This window comes from Nansenia antarctica (genome assembly GCF_963989245.1).
Source record: "Nansenia antarctica genome assembly, chromosome: 1".
Taxonomy (NCBI): Eukaryota; Metazoa; Chordata; class Actinopteri; order Argentiniformes; family Microstomatidae; genus Nansenia; species Nansenia antarctica.
The window spans coordinates 63,989,868-64,014,867 of NC_137674.1; the positions used below are offsets into that span (position 1 = coordinate 63,989,868).

The following is a 25,000-nucleotide window of genomic DNA, read 5'->3' on the forward strand; positions in this document are numbered from 1 at the left end:
TGTTTCATATCGATTTATCATTTACAAGTGTGCTTTTTAACAGCAATGATTGATTTTCTGTCTTATGCCCTGGAGAAAGTGGGTTCATATCATACACTGACCTAAATGTCACTTTCACTTTTTTGGGGTGAAATGACAAAAAAGGAAATGTCATAGGGAACGACATCAGACAACACATTTTGATGTGTTGGATATCGTTACTGTTTGATGTAGGCTGTCTTGTATGCTATTGTGTGTTTTTAAATATAACATTGATCAGAAATAATAACATTTTGGACAACCGACTCATTATCAACGAGAGCGTCCAGTGCTGATAGTGTTACTATAATAATGGTATAGCCTGGCCCTACACTATTTAGGCTGCCTACATTATCTTCAAACAGACTAACTCAGCCAAGTCTGCATAGAATCTGGGACCCTCGTGTGGCATGAATAATTCAATAGAGGACATTACGGCGCATAGGTTTATTTGTATAAATTGTACTTTTCTCCCCATACACGACCGTATTGCCCCGGTCACTTACAATTATCATCACCCCGAACCACGCTATTGTCCGAGATCACTCATCCTCACGTGATGAGAGTTACGCACAGGCCGTTCCATTAAGACAAAAAAAAAAGAAGTATTTTATTGTTGGATGTGGCGTGGACACCGCGCGCGCCTATTTATATTTTGAGGGATACGTAAATGTGTTGAAAAAAGTCAGAAATAACATTAATTGTATATATAAGTAGGGTTAGGCTTTATTTGAGGTTAGGCTAAAGCACCAAAAGAAAAAACTTTTTAAAGTGGCATTTTTCAATATATCGGATGTATGATTAATACATTAATAGACTCAGAATAATGTTAATAAATGATAATAAGCATCTTTTTAATTGGTTTTATCAATGATAACTTAAAATGTAGGATACTGTTGCCTGGATGCATTCACCTGTTGGCTGCATGACACACGCACACAATCCCTGTCTACTGTGTTCTAGGAAGGCATTGCTTTCTATTGACCAAGGTGTGGTGTGGTGTGGTGTGAGTGTTTTTTTTCTCTTTTCCCTAGATGGCAATGGTGAAAACTACATCATGATAAAGCCACCACACACACACACACACACACACACACACACACACACACACACACACACACACACACACACACACACACACATACACACTCCTGAGGTTACTCCCTCACCTCCCATGGGCCTGATAAGCCAAATCAAAGGCAGACCCAGGGTATGCAAATCCACCATAGGAAGACAACCCGGGAGCCTTGCAGGACCATGGCCTGTGAGTTAAGGATATTTGCATGGGCGCGATTGGACAGGTTAAGTACAAGCATTATGAAGGCAGTCCCTTTGCAAAGCATTGTGTGCACAGGTAAGGTAATTTGAATGATTCTCAATGATGGCCCATGGGCTTGAGCTATCACCACATTCAAAAGGAGCTACTGTTTGAGATGTCACAAAGGTGGGGAGGAAGGGTCGGGGGATGGTCCAAAATTAAACAGTGAAGGTTTGAATGGGCCTTGAATGTTTGAATAAGCATGTTTTTTCATGCGAAAGAAATGAAAGTGCTTCACACAGAGGCACTCCCCTCATCCTCATCAGTTGGAATAGATGACAGATGTGGATCTCATATCAAAGAATATGTTTGTGGGACAAATTTGTACCAGTGTGATCAGGCTTTGTTTCAAAATGATGCTGTCTTTGACAGATGATACCAGACTCTACAGTAGAAAAACACAGCAGGTTTTGGTACCTCTCATATTTACTGTTTACTGTCTATACTGGTATTGATGAACGCATCTCTCACAAAAGCTTGGGGCATTATATTTTGCATTCTGTTAAGAGTCAAGGCCATGCATTACCCTCTCTCTCTCTCTCTCTCTCTCTCTCTCTCTCTCTCTCTCTCTCTCTCTCTCTCTCTCCACTTGATGCTGGCTGCTCACAGCAATTATGCAAAGTACAACCTCATACCCTGTGCCAACTTGAGAGGGATGGGCTCTCTCCTAAAAGTGTCCACTTCCTCCTCTTTCCCTAGGATTTTAGGCTCCTAGTTTTCACCAGTTTTCTTTTCACTTTTCTCACTTACAGGATATCCAAAGAAGGGCCGGTCTGTCCAGCCATCTGTCTGTCCGACTCTTAATCCTAATGTTGGTTCGAATCACACTGGGACACTATTGTTCTTCTTGGTGCTAATTGTTGTTGCTTATGCTAAAGGTAGCTGAGGCCCTAACTAAGGCAAACTCAAGTGTTACATTTGAACCTTGAGGACGTCTAACGGTAGGTAGATGCTTAGGTCTTCCATGTGAGATAGCAGTCCATCGCAGAGATGAGCATTCTAGGAGATCAGTCTTTTAGAGTTGTCATGGTCCTAGAAACATTTACTGTATGTGTGTTTACACAGAATTAGTGTGTGTGTGTGTGGGTGTGTGTGTGTGTGTGTGTGTGCGCGTGTGTGACACACCTCATCAAAATACAGGAAGAGGAAATGGGGGAGGGAGACCTCCACCTACCTAAACACACACTCTTCACATACACACACACCCTTACCCGAGGTGAAACCCCGGGCACAACACCACTGTTTACCTCTCTCTGTATGACATCATAGTTGCTCCTGTCAAATGAGACCACTGCGTTCTCCATTTACACTCCCTTTCTCTCTCTCTCTCCATCTCTCTTTCCTTCTCTCTCTCTCTCTCTTTCTAGGCCACTTTATGATAAACTGCCACCTGCAACATAAGACACCTCATTGAAAAGGTCTCCAGAGTTACCTAACCAGATGTCTCTGTTCACTTTGTCCTATTTTTAGACAGTGGGTAGGCACACACAACCTCATATTTCATATTTTCTACAGATGTATATCTGCATCACTGTCAGTATCAGATTATTCTTTGACTTTTAAACCCCCCCCCCCTCCCCCTCCCACCACCACCACCCTACTTCTCGCGTTCCAGAGCCCAGATCCGATCAGGACACAAGAACACCACAATTATTCACCACCCCAACCTCCCTCTTTAATTCTTCATCTTTTGTGGTAGATAGGCTATAGGTCTAGAGGCGATGGAAAAAGTGATGTCACTCTATAGGTCCCATGCCCTGTCTAGGTGTTGTGTTGTCGTGCATTGGGTGGGCCAGGCTGGGCAGACATCATAGGGCATAACCTTTACAGAAAGGGGAGTGTGTGAGACGGGGGATCTGTGAGGGTGTTCACGCCTCAAAACACAGGTGGGACTTGGTGGTTTTAAGTGTGTGTGTGTGTGTGTGTGTGTGTGTGTGTGTGTGTGTGTGTGTGTGTGTGTGTGTGTGTGTGTGTGTGTGTGCGTGCGTGTATGTTGCATTGATGTCAAGCACTTTCCATGCACAGCTTATGACCCCTTTAGACCAAACTATTCTTCTCTAAGGTTCTCCTGAGACAGAAGATATAGGCTTGGGTTTTTATTTGTGAGGCCTTCTTTGAAAACCATAATGACACACAGCAGCACTTGAACGTTCAGTAGTAGTGAAGAGAGTCATGTTACTTATTTTCAGAAACACAGACTGGTTGATTTATTTATTTTACATTGAAAGATAATCTACTCTACATGTCATGTATATACTATTACGGTTTAGGCCTTACATTGTAAGCCAGTGGTGGAAATATTGCAGTTGTCTCTTCATCATCATCACGTTTTATTTGAGTGGGTGTTAGTTGTTAGTGTCTGTTACTGGACAGAAACGACTAATGTGCTCTCACTCTAAAAGGTGGTTTCCAGGCATAGGCTACAGGCTCAAGCTGCATCAGTTTACTGCAGCTGCTAGTATAAACAGCTTCCCTGGAATACAGAAAAAGTACTTTCCAGCATGAGGAATTTTTCAACCTTCATGCGTAACAGAATTGATTTATTTCCATCCAATTTTGACTCGGTTGAAAGTTATCAACAAACTGAAGCGTTTGAACTGAAACTGACTCCCCCCCCCCCTCATTGTGAATAATGATTGGCATTATGCTCGCGGTAGGCTGCTGCTGCTGCTAGATTACCAAGCTGCTCAACATACCTAGACACTCTACCGAGGCTGCGCAACTATGGAGCTATTTTAGTGCCATCAGAAATTGAATTGTATTTGACAGATTGAATTGAATATGAGCACAAATTGAATTGTATTTCACAGATCTGAATTGTATTTGACAGATTGAATTGGATCTGAGCACAAACTGAATTGTATTCGACAGATTGAATTGTATTCAATTCAGTTTTCATTATTTTCATTCAGTTTTCAAATTCAGTTTCTCTAAATACAATTCGGTTTTTCTCAAAATACAATTCAGTTCTCTAAATACAATTCAGTTTTACTCAAAATACAATCCAGTTCTCAAAATACAATTCAGTTTTTCTCAAAATACGAGTTCAGTTTTAGAGGCACTCATCCGGGGACTCTGGGCTAGGTAGAATAATAGAGCACCGATTCTAACTCCCATCCCTCCCATCCGACGTCGTTATGGAGAAAAGTAATGAAATAGGCGATAATGAAATGTGTGTCCTTTCAGTCTGCCTGAGGTGTTGTAGGGGGGTATTTAGTATAACAGTCTAATGGGTTTATTGTGAGTTTACTTTGATTGTTTGTTTATTGCCTTGATCACCGTATTGAGAAGTCATATGGTTATGGGGGGTGATATTGCAAGGTAATTCAAGCACCTGCGCATCTTGCAGGTAGGCGGTGGAGAGAGAGGGGAGCGATGTATTTTTGTTGACCGCATTATACGCATATTCTATAGGCTAGGCCTACGCATTGTTTGTTATTTTTCTGGTTTTGATCGCTTATGGATTATTTTTGTACGTCGCCAAGTTTGATTGTTCTATTCAATAAATGATCTCGCTACAGGTGTCATATAACCCTAACCCATATTCTGTCATATAAAAGTACCTTATTGAATCTCCAGGTAATGTATTTCTGACATCCATCACTTTTGCTGTCGTTACGATCAGGGATCTCAAGTCTCACGCATTGGGCGTAAGACACACGCGGCATGTGAGCGTGTGAACGGGTTGAAATGCGTGAGACTTGAGAGCCCTGAGTTAAGATACTTTATTTTTCTGTTTGGTAGTCTGTCCAATGTGACACTTGCCCTCCTCCACCGGCCCTAGTTTTGGATCTAGCTTGCTGTTCATTATTTTCATAATAAATCGTAGCTAGCTAGCTATAACATCTTCATATACACCATACAGGCTAAATACTGATTAACAGTAATCACCCTAACCCTACTTTGGCAAATGCCCATTGAACAGATTTATTTATTATCCTATCTTAAGAAAACTAATGTAACACTCTCATCTGGGGATTTACACGGCAAATCAAATGAAGAACTACACATCCCTGATGACAGGGAGATGACATAATATGTCATATTATGACTGCTCTGATGAATCAACCCCTATTTCATAAATGTTCTCTATATAACGACGCCGATCATTGATCGGCAACGACACTATATAATAGTTTGCCTAACTGGCCATCGGATTTGGGCTCCTAATATCTAAAAAGCACTACGGTTTTCTTATTTTATCGGATTAAAGTAGCAAAGACCAGACATTTCCATTGACCGCCAGTCAAACTTCTACACTTCTATCACCCAAAAAGGGGCGTGGACATGACGGGGGAGCAAAGTACCCGATGCGTTGCTCTTATGAATTCGGATGGGAGGGATTAGAATCGGTGCTCTATTATTCTACCTAGCCCAGAGTCCCCGGATGAGTGCCTCTAAAACTGAACTCGTATTTTGAGAAAAACTGAATTGTATTTTGAGAAAAACTGAATTGTATTTTGAGAAAAAACGAATTGTATTTAGAGAAACTGAATTTGAAAACTGAATGAAAATAATGAAAACTGAATTGAATACAATTCAATCTGTCGAATACAATTCAGTTTGTGCTCAGATTCAATTCAATCTGTCAAATACAATTCAGATCTGTGAAATACAATTCAATTTGTGCTCATATTCAATTCAATCTGTCAAATACAATTCAATTCTGATGGCACTAAAATAGCTCCGTACGCAACAGTCAGGGTTGCCAGATGGGGCGGGTTACCGCCGAATGGGCTACTTTTGATCACACTGGGCCGGTTGGGCTGGTATCAAAATGCAGCATTATATGCAGTATCAAAATGTCAGTGCCTGAAAGTTACAAAATGCGTGAAGTTAAAAACACACACCCTAGTAGCTACATAGTTAGCTACAATGTGCAGGTTTTTATTTTATTTTACAAACATCATTGGCAACACACATATATACAGTTTAGGAGCAGGAGATGGGCACCTGCCCAATAGTAATTAGCGGTTTTCTGACAATAGATTTTGGGCTTTTTTGGGGGGTGGATTTAGCGGTTTTTAGACTGGTTAGGCTGGAAACTGTCAATCTCATCTGGCAACCCTGGCTCGGCGTGTCTGTGCAAACATGGCTGTCGGAGAGTGAAACGCTACACGCTACACGCTACAATTGCCTCTGTGATCCGAAAAATCACCACTATTGGGGTCGGAGGGATAAGACAGAGAAAATGTCTCGGCACAGAAATGTCCGAGGTTATAACTACGACGAAGGTAGATTATATAATGACTGTGTTCATGCGACTTTACCCCCACAAAGATAGATAAGGCCTCGCCTACAACTCGTTGGCCGGTTAGCCAGTAAGCTAGCTCGTTAGCATAGAGTTGGCCTGGTAACAGTATGATCTGCTGTCGTGTCCCACATGTCACTTTCATTGCTGGCACAGGCCGTACTAATACAGTGACATGTTGTTCTAGCTTGGCTTAGTTGACCTAACCAACTTAAGGAGAAGACTAACTAGACAGTCAATGCCAGCAGGTTGCCAGCTACGCTTAGGCTAGCTTTATTTAGCTAATTACCACCATTCAGCATGACGTATGTCATTGTTGTTGTTTATTGTTAGTTTGTATTGTTTGTTCTGTGGGCTGTACCAAGGAGTTTAGCTGTACTTATCAACTCAACCCTCCCATAGTGGCCATCATCATCATCACAACAGTTGTACTGTTTAGCTAACCAGCTTTACTCATTGCTGCAACGTTTGCAGGAACATTGCTATACTAATACAAATTATATAAACAATAATATAATAAAATATTATTGCATCGTTTGGAAGGGAATTGCCCAAAAAAGAAAGAAAAAGCCCAAATTGATAGTTGGGTTGGCCAGGCAGCCTGCTTCAGAGTTGCTGACGAGGCACACCGTGTTTTCACCTTGAGAGAGAGAGAGAGAGAGAGAGAGAGAGAGAGAGAGAGAGAGAGAGAGAGAGAGAGAGAGAGAGAGAGAGAGAGAGAGAGAGAGAGAGAGAGAGAGAGAGAGAGAGAGAGAGAGAGAGAGAGAGAGAGAGAGAGAGAGAGAGAGAGAGAGAGAGAGAGAGAGAGAGAGAGAGAGAGAGAGAGAGAGAGAGAGAGAGAGAGAGAGAGAGAGAGAGAGAGAGAGAGAGAGAGAGAGAGAGAGAGAGAGAGAGAGAGAGAGAGAGAGAGAGAGAGAGAGAGTGTGTGAGAGAGAGAGAGAGAGAGAGTTTGTGTGCGAGCGAGCTTAAGCTTCTTGACTCTTCTTCACTCTTCCCCTGATGTTTCCTCAGAACTTGAAGATGACGACATGTATGGACAGTCTGTGGATGATGATTACTGCATCTCACCAGCTACAGGTCAGTAGCTAAACCAGGGAGAAGCATCCAGATAGGTGTTTACATCCACCAATTGTGTCATGGTGGGTGTCAAGTCTGCTCCCACTTGACACTTCTGTCTCTTTTTGGAAATAGCTAGAATGACTATTAACATGAATTTTAGCTGCACTATCCAACTCCACCTGCAGTGTTGGGTGGTCTTCATGACTCACCCATCACAATTAAACAACTTTGATCAGGTTTTAATCAATCCAGATACTTAAATGAATCCCAATATCTATGTCTTAACTCTATGGTAACCATGTCTGGCCAGGTATCACGTTTATCTGTATCTTCTTTGAAATGTCCCGATTGTTTGAGAACAAACATGCACTTAAACATAATCACATGTTAAGTGCCCGCCGTCTTCAGGTAATCCTGACAACAACGCGAAAGTCTCGAGTCATGGTGAGTGACATCATATCATCAACTTCTACTATCGAGAAAAGGTTGGGATCTGGTGTGCCTGAGGCCTTGTCCATACTAATTTTTTTTGATAAACGTTTTTCGTATATAAAAATATTACCGTCCACACCAGCATGTTTATAAAAATGTCAGCATCCACATGCATACGCATGAACGCAATATAAACGCTGTCATTGAGCATTCCACACCAGTAGTCGGCGATATAATTTTAACCCCATAGACCCGCTGGCCAATCAGACGCCTCTGTCTCTCAATGTTCGCGATCATTAACTGTGCATTTATCTGTAAACTGGTTAAAAGTCCAGTTAACAGTGAAAGAACTAGAAGCACTTTGTACAGATCCATTTTCCTCGCTTGTGTAGCCTCGACCACCGTTGCATGTTGTAAACAAAGTAGTTACTGGTGCCAGGATATGACGTTGGAGGGAACAGCAAACATGATCATAGAAATCTACGCGCATGATGACTTGACGAATACAAAAAAACTATCTATCTCGTCCACACGTAAAAAATATATGGCAAATATACAGCGTTTTTAAAAATCTTCACTCTGGCCGGAGTTTTTCAAAATGTTCGTTTTCAGGGGGCAAAAACTTTTGGATGAACCCCCCAAAACGAATATAAAAATCCAAGTTTATCAAAAAAACGTATTGGTGTGGACATAGCCTGACTGCCCCCAGCAGTTCATATTAACGAAAGGCACAAGGTGAGAGCATCAACACAGACGTTCTCTCACCTTGATTAGTTTGTCCTGTGTTACTCTGAACTGCTGGGGGACGGTCGAGCAGACCTGACCTGTCCAGACCACACTTTTTCTTGAAATTTGAATATTGGGATTTATGCCAAGTATCTGGAGTATCAAAGTTCAACTCTGATGGGACAGACGAGAAGGCTATGGGCTGGTGACAGGGAGTACAATTAATATATTTTAGAGCCTGCTGATATCACTGTGTGTTAAATATGTTTGGATGGGTGAGAGAGGGGGGATGACATGCAGCATATGTGTTACGCTTAGGCTGGCTTGCACCAACCTGGTTTAAACTAATCCTGGTTTAGAGTTAATCCAGGCTTAGTAAATCCAGGCAACTAGGTTTAAAGTTAATCAGACGCGTTGCACATCATCATTTTAATCCTGGATTAGTGGATTAATTTATTTTCAGTGGATTAATTTATTTTCAGTGTCTGCCATCTTGGATTCAGACGAAATGTAAAAAGAAATTATGATGTTGGCTAGATAAATATGACCGTAGATAAATTATAGATAGCATCTCACACTTAAATAGCATTAAGGTTGATGCGGGCTCACCAGTCAGCTATAGCTTTTATCTTGTCATTTTATATTAAAACAGCTGCTAGCATGGTCATTTCACGAGTAATTCGCTACGCAAATGTTACCGAGGTGACTAGTTAACTAGCCAAACAAAGCCACGTCACATCATCACATCAGCCAAAGTGGTGATAAATTAATCACTAATTCGTTTCCAAAAGCTGGCTAGCTAGCTAGCTTACTTACTTATTTATCAAATGTATCAAAAGATCTCTGTAGCTCATCCAGGATGCTACCGGCCGTCTGGTGTTCAACCTCCCCAAAGTCTCCCATCTCCTCTGCGCCCATCACCGGCTCCCCATAGCAGCTCGCATTAGGTTTCAGACCCGTGTGCTCGCCTACGCGGCAGCAAAGGGAACTGTCCCTTGATACATGCAAGCAATGATCAGCCTCCACACACCTGCCCGTTCACTCCTCTCCTCCACCTCTGCTGGCCGACTGGCACCACCGCCTCTGCGGGGTTGCAGTGGCCGCGCTGCCCGGTCACCGTCAGCTTTTTACCGTCCTGCCACCCCGCTGCTGGTAGCTTGAAATGTAGATGCACGATGCGGTAGATGGCATGGTATATTATTGTAATAACACATGGATCCACCCAAATAGGATGGAAGTTCAGTGTCAGAGGATGAACCAACACACCACGAGTCCACACACTGATTCAGAAAAACGGCATAAACTTTATTTAATAACACGTTAAAATTCATCAGGGGGATAACGTTGCGTCTACGCCCAGCTTGCTTATTCTATATCTGCCTTTGGGTGAATCACTGCAATAAAATCCAGAAACAGCTCCGTGGGTGCACACCCTTCCTCCGTGGGTGACACCCTCCCTCCCAGCGTTTCGCAACTCACAGTTGTCCATAGTTCGGGAACTCCAAAGGGAACTGTCCCTTGCTACATGCAAGCAATGATCAGCCTCCACACACCTGCCCGTTCACTCCTCTCCTCCACCTCCACACACCTGCCCGTTCACTCCTCTCCTCCACCTCCACACACCTGCCCGTTCACTCCTCTCCTCCACACACCTGCCCGTTCATTCCACTCCTCCACCTCTGCTGGCCGACTGGCACCACCGCCTCTGTGGGGCTGCAGTGGTCGTGCTGCACGGTCACGTCGGCTTTTCACCGACCACCGATGGTGCTAGCGGAGTTTTTTGCAAGTGATTGCCCGGTGGTAGGCTTGCGCCGGCTTGCGCGATGCAGTAGATGGCATGGTATATTATTATACCTTTGACACTCTGCTGACAATTCTGCACACTGTGGACTTGTGAACCCCAAAAAGATAGGCCTACTTGTATGTAAGATGTAACAATAAACTTGACTGATTCTGTGACCATGGCTCAATGTCATGAATTGAGTCTAAAATAAAACACGGAGCAGTGTTGTTACCACTCTACCCTGTACCATTAGCGCTATTCCACACTGACAATTTTCCATTTACAAGGTTACACAATATAACTGTAGGCCTACCCTTGTCTATGTTTTTATTTTTTTCTTTCTCTTTCCTCTTCCAAGAGGTGTAATATGAATTTGTAAATCTCAGGTTCAATGCAGTGTTACTTTTGAGAGAAACAAAATACTGAGTATGTGTAAAAAGGACAGGACATTGCATCTGAAATAGATATCAGACCCTATAATATGAACAGCCAAATCAATCATGTTATTTGGTTGGTGTATTCATATTCATTATTCATATTGGTTTGAAGATGGTTCTAAATACTGTACAATCCATGCAAATAGTAGACATGCAGCCCCCCAGAACTGGGAGGGCGTTTGAGAGTTCCTCTCACTTCCATGCTTGATAGCTGGTGCAACCTTCCCATTGAGGTATATGACAGTAAACAGTATTTTGTAAAGCTATACCGTTGGGAAAACTCACTATTGAATTATTCACTTTATATCACTATAAAATGATATCACGATACAATTATTATTAAAATTAAAATGTAATAAAAATTCAATTGGGTTTAATCTGTCTTGAATTTCCCTGCGAGAAACTCTTTCCTTTATTCTCATCCAGTGAAGATATGCAGCCATGTTGTCATTAAAACTGAAATAAACCTAACATAAACCTCCTCCAGGGGTGGTTTAAATATAATTGCTAATCCAGGTTTAAAGTAGGTTTAAAATTACTGGTGCAACAGACTTGATTTAAACCAGGGTTAAACCAGGTTTAAACCTGGATTAGCAGAGGCTTAGATTTAAACCAGGATTAAATTAAACTAGGTTTAAGATAGGATTAAAGTTTGGTGCAACAGGATTAGTAGATAAGCCTTGATTTAAACCGGTTTAAAATTTAAACCAGGTTGGTGCAACCCAGCCTTAGTGGTGCAATTTAAATTGCTGCCAGTGAGTGAGCTGGAGCCTTGCATGGTAGCTTGCCGCCATTGGTGTATGAATGTGTGTGTGAATGGGTGAATGAGAGGCCGTTGTAAAGCTTTGGATAAAGGCGCTATATAAGTGCAGTCAATTTACCATCCATCAGTCATCGCAAGAAAAAGTAATCTATCCTCAGGCTAGAGACCATTGGCAGTCAAAATGGTAGAAGAAGGAAGAATTACGTTTTTAAAGTTTTATTATTTACAGTAGAGAAACTCTACAATGGGACGGAGAGGTTTCTGGAGGGACAGTTAAGGTGTAGCCTGTAGAGTCTTCAGTGACTGCAGTCCTGTGCAGAGGTAATGGTGTACACAGGAATTATTTGACTAAAATATATGGTCTCCACAGCGGCCCAGTTCATCTACTCACGTCAGGGGAGGCAGGAGCCCAACGTGGAGCCCGTAGAGGAGGAAGAGATTGAAGAAGTGGAGGAGATGCCCACATCCCCTACCCTCACCCATCACCTCAACCCTCTCGACCAAGGTCAGTAACATCAGTATATTCATACTATTAGACCACACTTGCCTTTAAGCCTTATCACGGTTCTGTGTGTGTTTTCAATTGGAACTTAGTATTATATAATGAACAGTTAAAAGTCAAAGTCAAAAGTTTGGACACACTTTCCCATTAAATTGAATGGAGAAGTGTATCCAAACTGTATCCAAACTTTTGACACTTTTTTCTATCCAAGACAGTTCAGTCTTATACATACGGTGCGCTCCATAAGTATTGGAAAGAGGAAGCCATTGTCTTCTTTTAGCTCTATTCTAGCAGTACTGCTACCAGACTGTCTGCATGTTGCTGAGCTCACAAGTGCTTTCTTTCTTTTTTTAATGTTACAAACTGTTGATTTTGATAAGTCTAAAGATTTGGTTATGTTTCTGATAGATATTTCTGATATTTCAACCTCATAATGGCTTCCTTGACTTTTATTGAGGTCTCTTTGGTCCTTATGTTGACAGACACCAATAGCAGACTCCAAAGGCAAATGCATAGCCTATTAGTCAATGGACATATCGCTAAGCCACGCCCCCTTTGAAAACTCAGACAAACAAACAACGCTTCACTGACTGTGACTGAATGACATTCAATGACTTACAATGGTGGGAGTTGGCAAATTTCAGATTTCTGATTTACCACAGCAAGTAATAGACATGTTTTACATAAGACAAGAATATTTTGTCTAGAAGCTTTTCACCATCAGATATTAGCGAGTTGTTTGTCAGAGTTTTCTGCCTGTAGTGACTTTTTCTGTGATATGGATTGGACAATTTCTATTTTGGGGCGTGGCTTACCGATAGGTCCATACTAGACATTGACAGCGGTTGCCCTCACAAATGATGTGCCGGAACACACCTGACTAACCAGATCAAACATCTATCAAGCCAGTTTCCCAATACTTTTGGTACCCTGAAATAGGATTTTGTTATTTTGAATTGAAAACATTGAATTAAAGCTGACAATCTCTACTTTAACCTCATATTAATTGTTTGTTTTCAAATCCAAACTGTTGGAAGTATAGAGCTAAAAGAAGACAAAAAAATGCTTCCTCTTTCCATTGCTTATGGAGGACACTGTATGGTCCCAGTGGGAATCGAACCCACAACCTTATCGTTGTTAGCAAATGGTGTGTGGTTCCAATTGGGACCCGTACTGATTGGTTCTGTGTGTGGATTTCCACAGGGCGTCTGTACTCGTGTCTGGACCAAATGCGGGCGGTGCTGGGCGACACTGTACCCGACTCGGTCCTGACCCAGGCTGCCTTGCGCGGCGGCTTCGACCCCCAGAAGGCGCTGGACGCTGTGCTGTCCGAGGAGAGCGTGGAAGCACCAGCCACCAAAGCCAACCAGGAGAAAACAGCTCTGCCACCAAGAGCCAATCAGGAGACTGCTCCAGCACCAAGAACCAACCAGGAGACAGTAGCAGCCCTGCGACCAGAGAAAGGTACGCCTGGAGAAGGATCCACACTCACTCACTGTGCCAAAATTGGATAAAAACAAAAACAAAAAAACAGTTTACACTCAATAGACTGAGTCATACATGCTGAAGAAGGCACACACTGAAACCTGTCATGGTGATAAATATTACGATTGAAAGGTTATTCATTGGAGTGCTGTCCATTTTTCAATTTCTATGATATTCTACGAGGATTCAACACCCGAACAGTCCTTTTGAAAACGTTCGAGTGAGCACGATGTTTCAGAAATTCAGAAATGGCCCCTGTTCAGAGCCCCTGTTCAGAGTCCCTGTTCAGAGTCCCTGTTCAGAGCCCCTGTTCAGAGTCCCTGTTCAGAGTCCCTGTTCAGAGTCCCTGTTCAGAGTCCCTGTTCAGAGTCCCTGTTCAGAGTCCCTGTTCAGAGCCCCTGTTCAGAGTCCCTGTACAAAACATGTAATCCCTTCTGTTATCAGTCTCCCAAAATAATAATCAACTGTGAAGTCTAAAGTGTAACGAAATGCCTTTCTCTTCCCTCTCACTTTTATGACCTGATCCACTCACTCCGTCATCTCTCCATCCATCCCTCCCTCCCTCCATCCATCCCTTCATCCCTGTGGTCCTCCTGTCTCTCTTCTCGCCCACTGCGATTGGCTTTCGTAAGGTAAGGAGCCTGCTTGTCCGCCTCTCACACAGACACTGCACCTAACACACACATCCCTGAAACCCCACTCTCTGCTCTGAACACACACGTGCCACCGGGTCTGTCTGCCAAACCTTTGAACTTAAGCGAACTCCTGGCTCAACCTCAACATGACCTAACCGCTGACCGTGTCAGAGGCCGTTGCCATGGCATCCAGAACACAAGTTCAGCCGGGCGAGGTGCTTCTTCTTCTCTGAAAGGGTCCGCAAGGCCCATAGCAACGGTTGCCGGGGCGGGAAGTGGTAACTCTTTCAGCCTGGCCCAGCTCATGTCCGAACACGAACAGAAGAGTCCGGGGGCGGGTACGGCAGGTGCGGGGCGGGGTTTAAGCAGCTCAATGTTTGGTGCCCACTTTCTGGGTCTTAGTGCCCCACCCTCGCTGACCTCGGCCCCCCCGACTGGTCTTTCTCTGGCAACACTGGCGTCCTTACACTCTGCGCCCCTGGCCTCTGCCCCTCGCGCCCCACCTCCCTCCCTCTCTGCGCCCCTGGCCTCTGCCCCTCGCGCCCCACCTCCCTCCCTCCTCGCCACCTCCCTGGGGAGCCTGTCGCTGGGCCACCCTCCTGCCACGGCTCCGGGCCCGAGTCTCGCCCCTCCTGCGTTCGGGAGCCTCAGCTCCGTCCTCCAGAGCAGCCGGCCAATGGAGATCGGCAAGGGGGGCGGGGTCAAGGGGACTGAGCCCAAGGGGAGCCCGTCATTGGCTGATCTGATCCAAGAACACTCCAACAGCAGCCCCACGCTCTACAGCTCCCTCCCCGGCCCCAGTAGCAATGCCACACAGAACGGCGGACCACCACAGAATGCGGCGGCACCGGCGCACCAATTCTCTCTGTGCCAGCTCGCCTCGCTGCACCAGGCCACACACACACACACTCTGCCCCGACCACAGGGCACTGTAACGCCAGCACACACACATTCCCTGCCCCAGCGTCAAAACACTGTGCCCCCCCCGGGCCTCTCTCTGTCTCAGCTGGCCTCCCAGCACCAAGCCCACAGCACACGGTCACTCTCTCAACTACTAGGCAGTGCAACGCCAGCGTTCACAACCAAGCAACAGACAGTAGCTCCTCCTGGCCTCCAGGGGGCGCTCTCACTGTCTGAACTGTCATCTCAGCACCAGGCCAAATCCTCTGTCTCCTCCTCTGCCTCAGCGTACTCTCTAGCCTCCCTCCTGTCTCCAGGGAAGTCAGAGGTGGGCGGGGCGTCGCCAGGCAGCCTCAAAGTGGGCAGGGTCGGTAATAAACCCCACCTCCAGGTTTCTAAACCACAGCAGTTTGGCCAGAGCGTTGATTTGAGCACGCTCATGGCCCAGTCTCCCAGAGGGTCCCCTTGTCGTGAACTCTCCTCCCCGTCTTCGCCGTCCTCGCCCTCTGCTGCTTGGGACGCCTCCGTCTTCGCCCAACCCTCCGTGTTCGCGCTGACCCTCTCGGTACGCGCCCCGAGCGGCGAGAGGAGGAAGAGGAGGAAGAGGAAGGCCCTAGGAGGCCCAGTGAGGAGTAACGAAGCGTTCCTCTACGGCGTGCAGACGCAGCTGGTCAAAGCCAAAGAACAAACGCCGCTTTTACCCATCACCCCTTTTCGCTTCGACACGCCCTCGCCCGACGACATCGTCCGAGCCAATCAGAAGAAAGCTTTCACCCGCGATTAAAGGTGCCAGGGACAAAGTGTCCTGTCGCCACCTCGTAGTCCAACCAAGGCGCATGCATTGAAGAACAAAGGAGAGGCGTGAGAGACATTCAGCCACTGAAAGTGGAGGACAGGAGAGTGAATTTTTAAGAAATTATCGATATATATATTTTTTTTATCGAGATTTCTTTTTCTACTGTAGGCAAGATTTGTTTACATAAAGTTTTATTTTTGAGCCTATTTTTGCTAAGAATTTTAGAATAGAATTTTGTTTGTGTAATATTTTCCACGGTGAACTATCCTTAAATCGATCCATTGTCTCGTAGGAGGTGAAGAGAAAAACTGTTCCATCCCGTTTTAGAGAAGGAAACATGTGATAGAACATAGTTAGAGAGTGTAGAGGAAGGTTGGTTCTTTGCAGATGTGCAGGTGCTATTGGAAATATGGATCAGTTAACCATTGTGCTGGTTTACCACTGAGTGTGTGTGATGGGGAGGGGAGGGGGGGAGACGTTTGAGTTTAGGGGACACCTGGAGTTTTTCCCATGAGCGAATATAACACACACACACACACACACACTCACACACTGTTTCACACTTACGAACACTCGTACTGTAGTCAGACAGACAGATACAGACACACACTCATGAATGTTAAACAATATGCAAAGACATTATTTTGAGAATCTTAACTCTGATATCAAAGCACTATAATACAAAATGTACCCTTGAATATGTTAAAGTCATTTTGTTTTGGTCCAGAGATCAAATAACAATTTTAAACTCTTATAAAAAAAAGTAAAGCAGTGGAGTGGAGTTGTTTTGATTGCTGCAGGGTGTGTCCACAGACAAAGCCTGAGGTTTGTGTTTGTCAATACTGAAATAAAGATATCCTCATTTATGCACTGTAAAGATGCCTCAATCTGGGTGTGTGTATCTTTATGAGAGGTGTGTGTGTGTGTGTGTGTGTGTGTGTGTGTGTGTGTGTGTGTGTGTGTGTGTGTGTGTGTGTGTGTGTCAGTCAGAAGGGGTGGTGTGTTTATGCATGTTTTTCTTGTTTGGGTGTATCTGTAAAACTGTGTGTGTGTGTGTGTGTGTGTGTGTGTGTGTGTGTGTGTGTGTGTGTGTGTGTACATGGCTGCTTGTTTGGGTGCTTTGTTTTTACTTTGCGTGCTTTTGTATGTGTATGGGTGTTCTCTTGCCTTTGCCGCAGAAAGGTGTGGACAGCTGTTACTTTTTTTTTTTTTTTACACCAGATACATATACAGTATATGCCTTCTCCACTTTACCGTATCCTTCTATTTTGACAGAGCTCTAGTATTTTTAATCATCTGTCTTTGAACCTAAAGACATGGGTTTTCAGTGAGCAACAGTGTTTTCCCTTCATTTGAAGATTTGTATCAATTTAACAATTATGTGTAAGAAGTCCAATATTTCTTCAAGGGGGTCCTGTGCGTCAACAAATCTAGACTAGGGAAACATTGCAGTGTGTAATTTGGTGCAATGTGTGTCTTTTGTAGGCTCCTCTCAGGTTAACCCCCTCCCTCCCATTGGCTCCATTTTAACCCATTGAGACGTGTCTGACGTGAGTCAGTATCAGGTTATTCTCAGTGTTGAATTGAATAGTTTAGCAGTTTAGGAATGAATGCTTAGCCAAGGCTAGCATGATGTTTGTGCATTTCAACTTTTTAACCAGAACACAGTCTTGATGCTCTGGGCTTCTGCCCTCTCCTTACTGATAAAGGCCAATTTACACCGTTCATTGGCCCTTTCAGTGACCACGACTGTATATTATATTATTAAAGTGCTGGTACAGGATATTTGTATACTTTCAGCTAAAAACAGGTCCCACAAGAAAATCATGTCAAGAAATGTCATGGTTGGACAAAGAGGGGACACTCCTCCCCACTAGCGTAAGCAAAAGTTTATTTCGCAAAAGTTTCTTGGCCTTAAACTATGGACTCAACATTATATGAACCATACAGTCAACATTTAAGCCAAGAACACAAACGCAATTTTATCTAGCAACAAAAGTCCTGTAGCTTTTCTATTAATGTAGGTATTCCAATGGAGCCAATTTGAATTCATTCAAGGCAAGAAGTAAATTGAAATTGAAAATTACCCACCCACTTCCATTCACTTCGTTCACTCATCCTCTGAGTGAATTGGAATTATTAAAAAAAATACTTTTGTGGATGTTTTGTAATTATGCCTTTTTCTATGTTTAGGGGCTCTATAGCCCTTATAAAATACATCTTACCTACACCAGGCATTTCTATATCAACACCATAGAACTAAAGCCAAGCTAAAACATTTAATAAACATTAACAAACTCATTTAACTCAAGATAATTTCTTCATGTCACCTTTGTTTTGTAATCTGGACATCAAGGTGTGAGAAACAGGACCACAACATCTTGGTGATGAATGCAGTTGTGTTTGGACGTAATGGGTCACAGATTTCTTTCCATAGGTTTCTCTGGTTGTCAGTGTTGGTGTGTTGGTGTCTGTGTCTGTTATGTCCAGCTTTAATGATTTTTACAAGTCTATGGGCCGGTTTCACAGACAAGGTTTAAGCCTAATCCTAGACTAAAAAACATCTTCAATGGAGATTTTACATTGAAAGTGTGATTTAGTCCAGGACTAGGCTTAAGCCTTGTCTCTGAAACCAGCCCTATGTGTGTAGTAGGTAGGTGCGTCTTATGTGCATTTGTGATTGTATGCATACGTGTTTTAGACACTGAAGTGTGTGTGTGTGTGTTTGTTTGTTTGTGTTTGTGTCTGTCTCTGTCTCTCTGTGTTTGGATGTCCAGCTGTTCTCTCTATCTCAATCTGTGCTCAACAGTCGACCCAGCGTGGGTTAAGCAGGAAGCCATATGTTTTTGAGAAATGTCACCTCGTCTCTGCACCAGCCGATCACTTTTCTTTTTCTGTCTCTCGCTCTTGTTCACTGTGACACCACCTACGTCGGAAAAAAACGAGTCGATGGCTTTGAAAAATCACCTTGCCTCTTGCTCTCTCTGCAGTCTTGTTTTTTTTGCAAAAGCATGTCCTCTTGTTGCATCTCTGCTCAAACCACGTTGAAGTGGTCAGAAGAAAGAGGATGTTAGGCATTGGACTTGCACGGTATAGCTGGTGTCTTGTGTCAATTACTTTTCTGAGGATCTTGGAAAAAGCAACGTAGACTTGCCTGCGTTATATCAGAAAGAGAGACTTTGGTAGACTTCAACTGGTTTTAGTGCAAACAATACTGTCAACTATTCTTTTTGACAGTTTGAATGAATATCTGTAGCATTATCTGTAGCTTAGGCCCCTGACTTGGTCTGCATTCAAGAATGCTGTATTGTCTGATTTTTAAAATATATATTGTGACAGGTTTTGATATGGTTGCTTTGCATTGTTTGGGAAGACATACACATCCAAAGTATAAAACCAGCCTAGAATATCTTTGATCATACCTCGTTTTAATTTCAGAAAGAATTTTGCTGCTCTTCTTTAAATTATGTAGTTTATTGTTGTTGTAGTTTACAGTTGATAAGATCCTTAATAATAAGCATATTAGGACTGTAGGACTGCAGCCTGAGAGTTCTCTGACTCAAGGTTGACTGTTTTGAGTGAGGTTGTGGCAGGGGGGTCTTCACATTCAGGCTTTCAATACTTTTTAAAGGACCTATGATGTGTGTGTCTGTGTGTGTAGAAGGTGTGTATAAACCATATCTCTATAATTAGGTGTGTGTGAGAGAAAGAGACTGACTGAGTCATCCCAGGAGAGGTGAAATGGGTCATAGTCACAATATGACAGGGACCTCTCCCCTAGGCCCAGCTGAGAGTCTTAACACCCCACACACTCCCCACCATCACCTCCCCTTCTCCAAATATGAGCAAAACTCAGTCTACTAGAGCAGGAGTCAACCAACCCTCGTCCTGGAGAGCGACACAGTGTGCATACATTTGTTCCAGTCTAGCACTAACACAACTAGGCCCCCAATTTGCTGGAGCAAATAGTGCTGAGCAGAGCAAAAAATACCATGGTCCTCTGTAATCAGTTGGTAGAGTATGGTACTAACAACCCTAAGCTTGTGGGTTTGATTCCATATATACTGATAAAATAAAGCGTCATTATTAGAATACTCCACAGAATGATTTTTTTAATTCTTTGAAAACACTGATTATTCAACTAGAGTTTTATTAAACAAGTCTTCTCAATCCGTCTATTAGAAATATGAAGGTAAAGATGGCCGACTTTGCTCCCATTTGACCAATTTTGCATCTGCAAATTGGAGCTCCTAGTGTTCTGCTGACCAATTAATGATCAGTGTTTTAGTTGCTATAGGGTAACTGCATTCAGAACTGTTAGTGTCTAGTTGTCTAGAGAAGTTATTGATGTCTAGTATGAGATGCTCCATTTTCTTTTAACGATGTGAAGTTAACAATGGAAGTGAAAGGTGCTGAGCTCTATTGGGATAACACACACCTGCATGGGAAATCACCCTTTTTACTGATCAGATGGTACAGTCAATATACGACCTCAACACTTGAATATGGTTTATTTCAATAGATAGGCTGGCACTAATCTATGGTCGGAGGTTTTGATATGACGATTATCTTCTTAACTTTTTAACAGTTATAGTCCCTGCTCAGAGTCCCCTAACTTAACCACAGCCTTTATTGCGCTCTAGTGGCTGGGAGGTGTAATTGTAAAAGATGGCAAACCGTGAAAGGGGTTAAACAGCACTCTTTTTGGTGGTATTGGGTCACATTTTATGACATCGAAAAATTGTGATTTTAAGATTGGCCTAATAGTTGCTTTCTTCTGCATTCCAGACAAAATGTTGGTCTTAAGTGAGAGCAGATTTGGCTTATTAAGCACACTCTTCTCTAATTAAGCACACTCTATGTCTAATGATAAGTCCTAAATTCTCATACAGAAGTAGTAAGCTACTAAGTATATGATGCTATGTGTTCTGTGTAGTTTGAGTATAAACCACAAGTTGGTTTTTCCCTCCTTGTATGCAGGGGATAGAGGTCGTCATCCCAACCAAACCCCACAATAGGAGTTAATGTAACTGTACCTTCTCTCTCATGATTCCCTGTCCATCTCTAATACAGTAGAAGGCCAGCGTTTTGCTTAGATACCTACTGGACAGCAACCAGGCACATAATGAAAGTGCATAGTGCACAAAGTGAAACACCAGAGAAGTAAGACTTGGACTTTGTGTCTTAACACAAGAACACATGTTCTTATGATAGTATTGCCTATTAGCTGAATAGTATGTTGTTTCTACATCTGCTGTTTTATAACAGTAATAAGATTAGGTTTATTTGCATGAGGGATACTAGGATGTGGAAATACTGGAATATTCCATAATCTTCTCATGTTCTTACTTTCTCATGATACCAACAAAGGGAAGATCTTTAGCCTTATCCCCCACATGTCAACCCCCCCCCCACACCTCCTCCCATCCACATAGTTTCTCTGAGAACCATCCAGACTGGAGGGGGATTTCCAATGGAAGAGCTGATTTGCATATCCTGGTCCCAGCCCTGCTCCTCCCTCCTCACCTCCCTCCCTCCTTCTGTCCGCCAGTAGCTCAGTTGGCCCTTAGGGCAGGGTGGCACTCTACTCACCCACACACACAGGCTCACTTCTAAGGCTGTGAAGTGGGGTCTGCTCCAGGGATATCCTGGAGGAGAGAGAACACACTGTTTACCTGCCAATGTAAACAGTCTCCGTATCCTGGTATCCCTCACAGAATCCTCCAGGGCAACCATCAATCAATGGGTGAATTTGTTTTTGTGTAGCGTTAAGCAGGTGTCAGGAGCATGTTTAAGTCTTTAAGTCTCTGTGCCTATCCCTCATCACTAGAGTCAAGGGTGATGAAGTTAGGATAGGGATGGTCTGTTCTCCCCCTACAGAAACCTTCACCAACACACTATCTTTCTATTCAGTCACAGGTGTTTAACTTACCCAGCTTTAGATGGTTTCTAGGGTCGTGGGATGGTGGAGAGATAATAGATAGATGATTGAGAGGTGGTTGTTCAAGAACCTTCCACTTTTTAGCCTTAACAAACTCCCTATTTGCTGTCGCAGTGAGGGTTGGGCGGTATCCAAAATTTTTATACCGTTAAACCGTCCCCAAATTTAACCATGGTATACAGTATTACCACGGGATTAAAAATCACATTATAGGGCTTTGAGGGAGCTGCCAATTTCAGATGATGAATTTGTGACAGCGGCTGGTGAAAGGTGGACCAAAGCTCTAGCCTTTCAGAAACTGCTCGAACACTTTCCACGAACAATGCTGGAAAATGTGTTTAAAATAAAAAAATAAAAATGATTCGTAATGAGACTATGGCTGGACAAATTCGACTATGTATGGGAAACACTGCCAACACTCACCCAAATACTAAGCCCAGAGCGTGTTACAGCAGATAACATGATACACAATTATGATCGCTTCTAAATAGTATTTTTCTTGACAGGTTATTTATTTATTTATTTATTTTTATTTTTATTTTTTACAAAAAGTATTGTCATCAAGCGTCTTCAACCACACAGACAGTGGTGCTGGACACATGTTATATATATATATTTTAAAAAATTGGGGGGGGGGCATTTTTGCTTTATTGGGATAGACAGTAGAGATTGACAGGAAGGATGGGTGAAAAAGAGGAGAGATGACATGCAGGATATGTTGATGGCCGGAATCGAACCAGGGACCCCGCGACTACATGGCTGACGCTTAAGTGTGCTACGCCATCAAACCCCAGACAAACACTCTTAAGGCGTTTATTATATATATGCTCACATTGCACAGCAATAATTTTTTTATGGTATTGGTATTGACGCTGTTGGTATTTTCAAAACCCACGGTGGACAACACAGTCCAACCCTAATGACAGTATGTTTTGGGTCATTGTCTTACGTGTGATGCAATGCCATCTAATGATTTTGGAGACATTTGCTTGTACTCGAGCAGACAAGATGTTTCTGTACACAGAAGAGGTGGTATGCTGTAAATCTTGGGCAGAGTTTTTCTCCTAACTTTCCACTTGCAATCACTCTATCTTTTTCCAGACCTTTGCAGGCTTTGTAGTTACTTTTCAGCAAACTGTAAACTGACCATCCTTTTTGAGGATATCTAGTGGTTTTCACCTTGCAGTAAAGCCTGTTGTTCGGCTGGGGATATATTCTGCAGATGGTAATCTCTGACACATTCACGCCTACCTCATGGAGAGTGCTCCTGATCTGTGGAAAATCTTTTTTTTCTTTCCCGTGATGTTTTCAAACTGTTGATTTTGGCAAGCCTAAGGTTTTGGCCTGATAGTTGTTTCAGATTTTGCAGCCTAGCAATGTTACCCCAAACTAAAATAGCTTTAATTCTTGGGTTATGATATAATTTATACAAGTGTGACAATTAAACTCTACAGTAAGTTCTTAAAGAATGTGGATCATTCATTGAAATTACCATTTAACATCTTAATGGATATGTTTAGATAACCTATGCAGAAAATATACTTATTTTCGACATAGAATTAGGCATAGGGATTATGGCTCTAGATAGCAGGAAAAAGCTGTTTCAGGTGCAAAATGCTCCATCCTCCACCTCCCCTGTGAGAGATGGTTGATTGTATTGATCATGGTAAGAGATTGGAAATAACATTAACAGTTGGACCAGAGGAACTCCCCTCACAGGACACACACTGAATTCCCCTAAAGGGGTTTTCTTTTTCCACTGATGATGATGATGATGATGATGATGATGATGTTGTCGGTATTGATAAAGACAGATGTCTCTCCTGCTTCTCTTCCTAGCCTTGCAGTTGAATGAGTCATTTGACACCAAACAGGCCTGTGTCTCCTTACGCCACGTTAAAACCTAGTTTGTCTGGCCCAGTTTGCGCCGTCGGTAGTACTAACTCTTATCTTCCAATTCCTAGTTGATATTCTCCTAATCTACAAAATTGCTTTCTGGAGCTTGTAGATGTTTAATCAATGAGCAAAGACCAGACAATGAGCACACTCACGCCGAACATATTCCACACAACATACTTGTGTTGTTGTTGTTGTTGTTGTGGCATAACAGCAACACTCTGAACACCCATGACCAGCAGCCTGCCACCATCTTCCCTCTGTATCCCTACTTTCCCCCTTTCCCGTGGTCTGACAATGTGGAGGGGAGTAGAACTCCACTCTCTTCTTTAAAAACAAACCAGAAAACCCCGACTTTCCCCCTGTGTGCGTGCAGATGTAGAAATGTACACACTTCTGTGAGAGTCAGGCCTTTCTGACTGTGCAGCAAGCTGCTTGTTTTTGTGAATCAGTCCTCCATCACAGCTTTCAGAGTAAGAGGGGGATTTCTCTGTCAACCAGAGACACTCATTCAGAGACACTCAGTCAGAGAAAGTCTTCTACTTCTGGACCATACCATCTTTAACTCCTCCCCTTTCTGTACCTTTTTAGATGAAGTGAATTTCACTTATGCTGTGTGTGTGTGTGTGTGCGTGCGTGCGTGCGTGCGTGCGTGCGTGCGTGCGTGCGTGCGTGCGTGCGTGCATGCATTCTCTCTAAGCTCTCCACAGTCCTCCGACAATGTGACACCTATTATCTTTTACCGTCATTCATTCTGTGAAAACGCTGTGTCACTGTTCTATTTCTGACGTGACGGGAGGCAATTGCCAGTTCTGAGATTAACCCTTTCCTGACTAGGCTGCAGCCACCCAACGTACGTACCTACTACAAGGGTTTGGTTTGGGTGAGGATCCTCTCGCCCCGTGGTCTTTATGAATCAGTTGCGTGCCGCTATGACTGGGGCTGCTGGTGACACCGGGAGGAATGACGCAGCGCTGACCTCAGTAGTCTCACTACTACAGGAAACGGCCTCTGGTTCACACAGACATCAGCGTTTGTCCCCATTCTAGAACATGAGT

General features: G+C 43.4%; 1 protein-coding gene across 1 annotated transcript in view; it reads left to right on the top strand.

The window, feature by feature from the left end:
- Positions 1-6,434: 6,434 nt before the first annotated feature.
- Positions 6,435-25,000, top strand: part of hbs1l (HBS1-like translational GTPase) — a 32,004-nt gene continuing 13,438 nt past the window's right edge. Inside the window, exons 1-4 of the mRNA XM_080542606.1 lie at positions 6,435-6,570; positions 7,599-7,664; positions 12,158-12,292; positions 13,493-13,753. Of these exons, the coding sequence (XP_080398732.1) occupies positions 6,528-6,570; positions 7,599-7,664; positions 12,158-12,292; positions 13,493-13,753 (505 nt within the window). The 5' untranslated portion in view covers positions 6,435-6,527. The remainder of the gene's footprint in view (positions 6,571-7,598; positions 7,665-12,157; positions 12,293-13,492; positions 13,754-25,000) is intronic.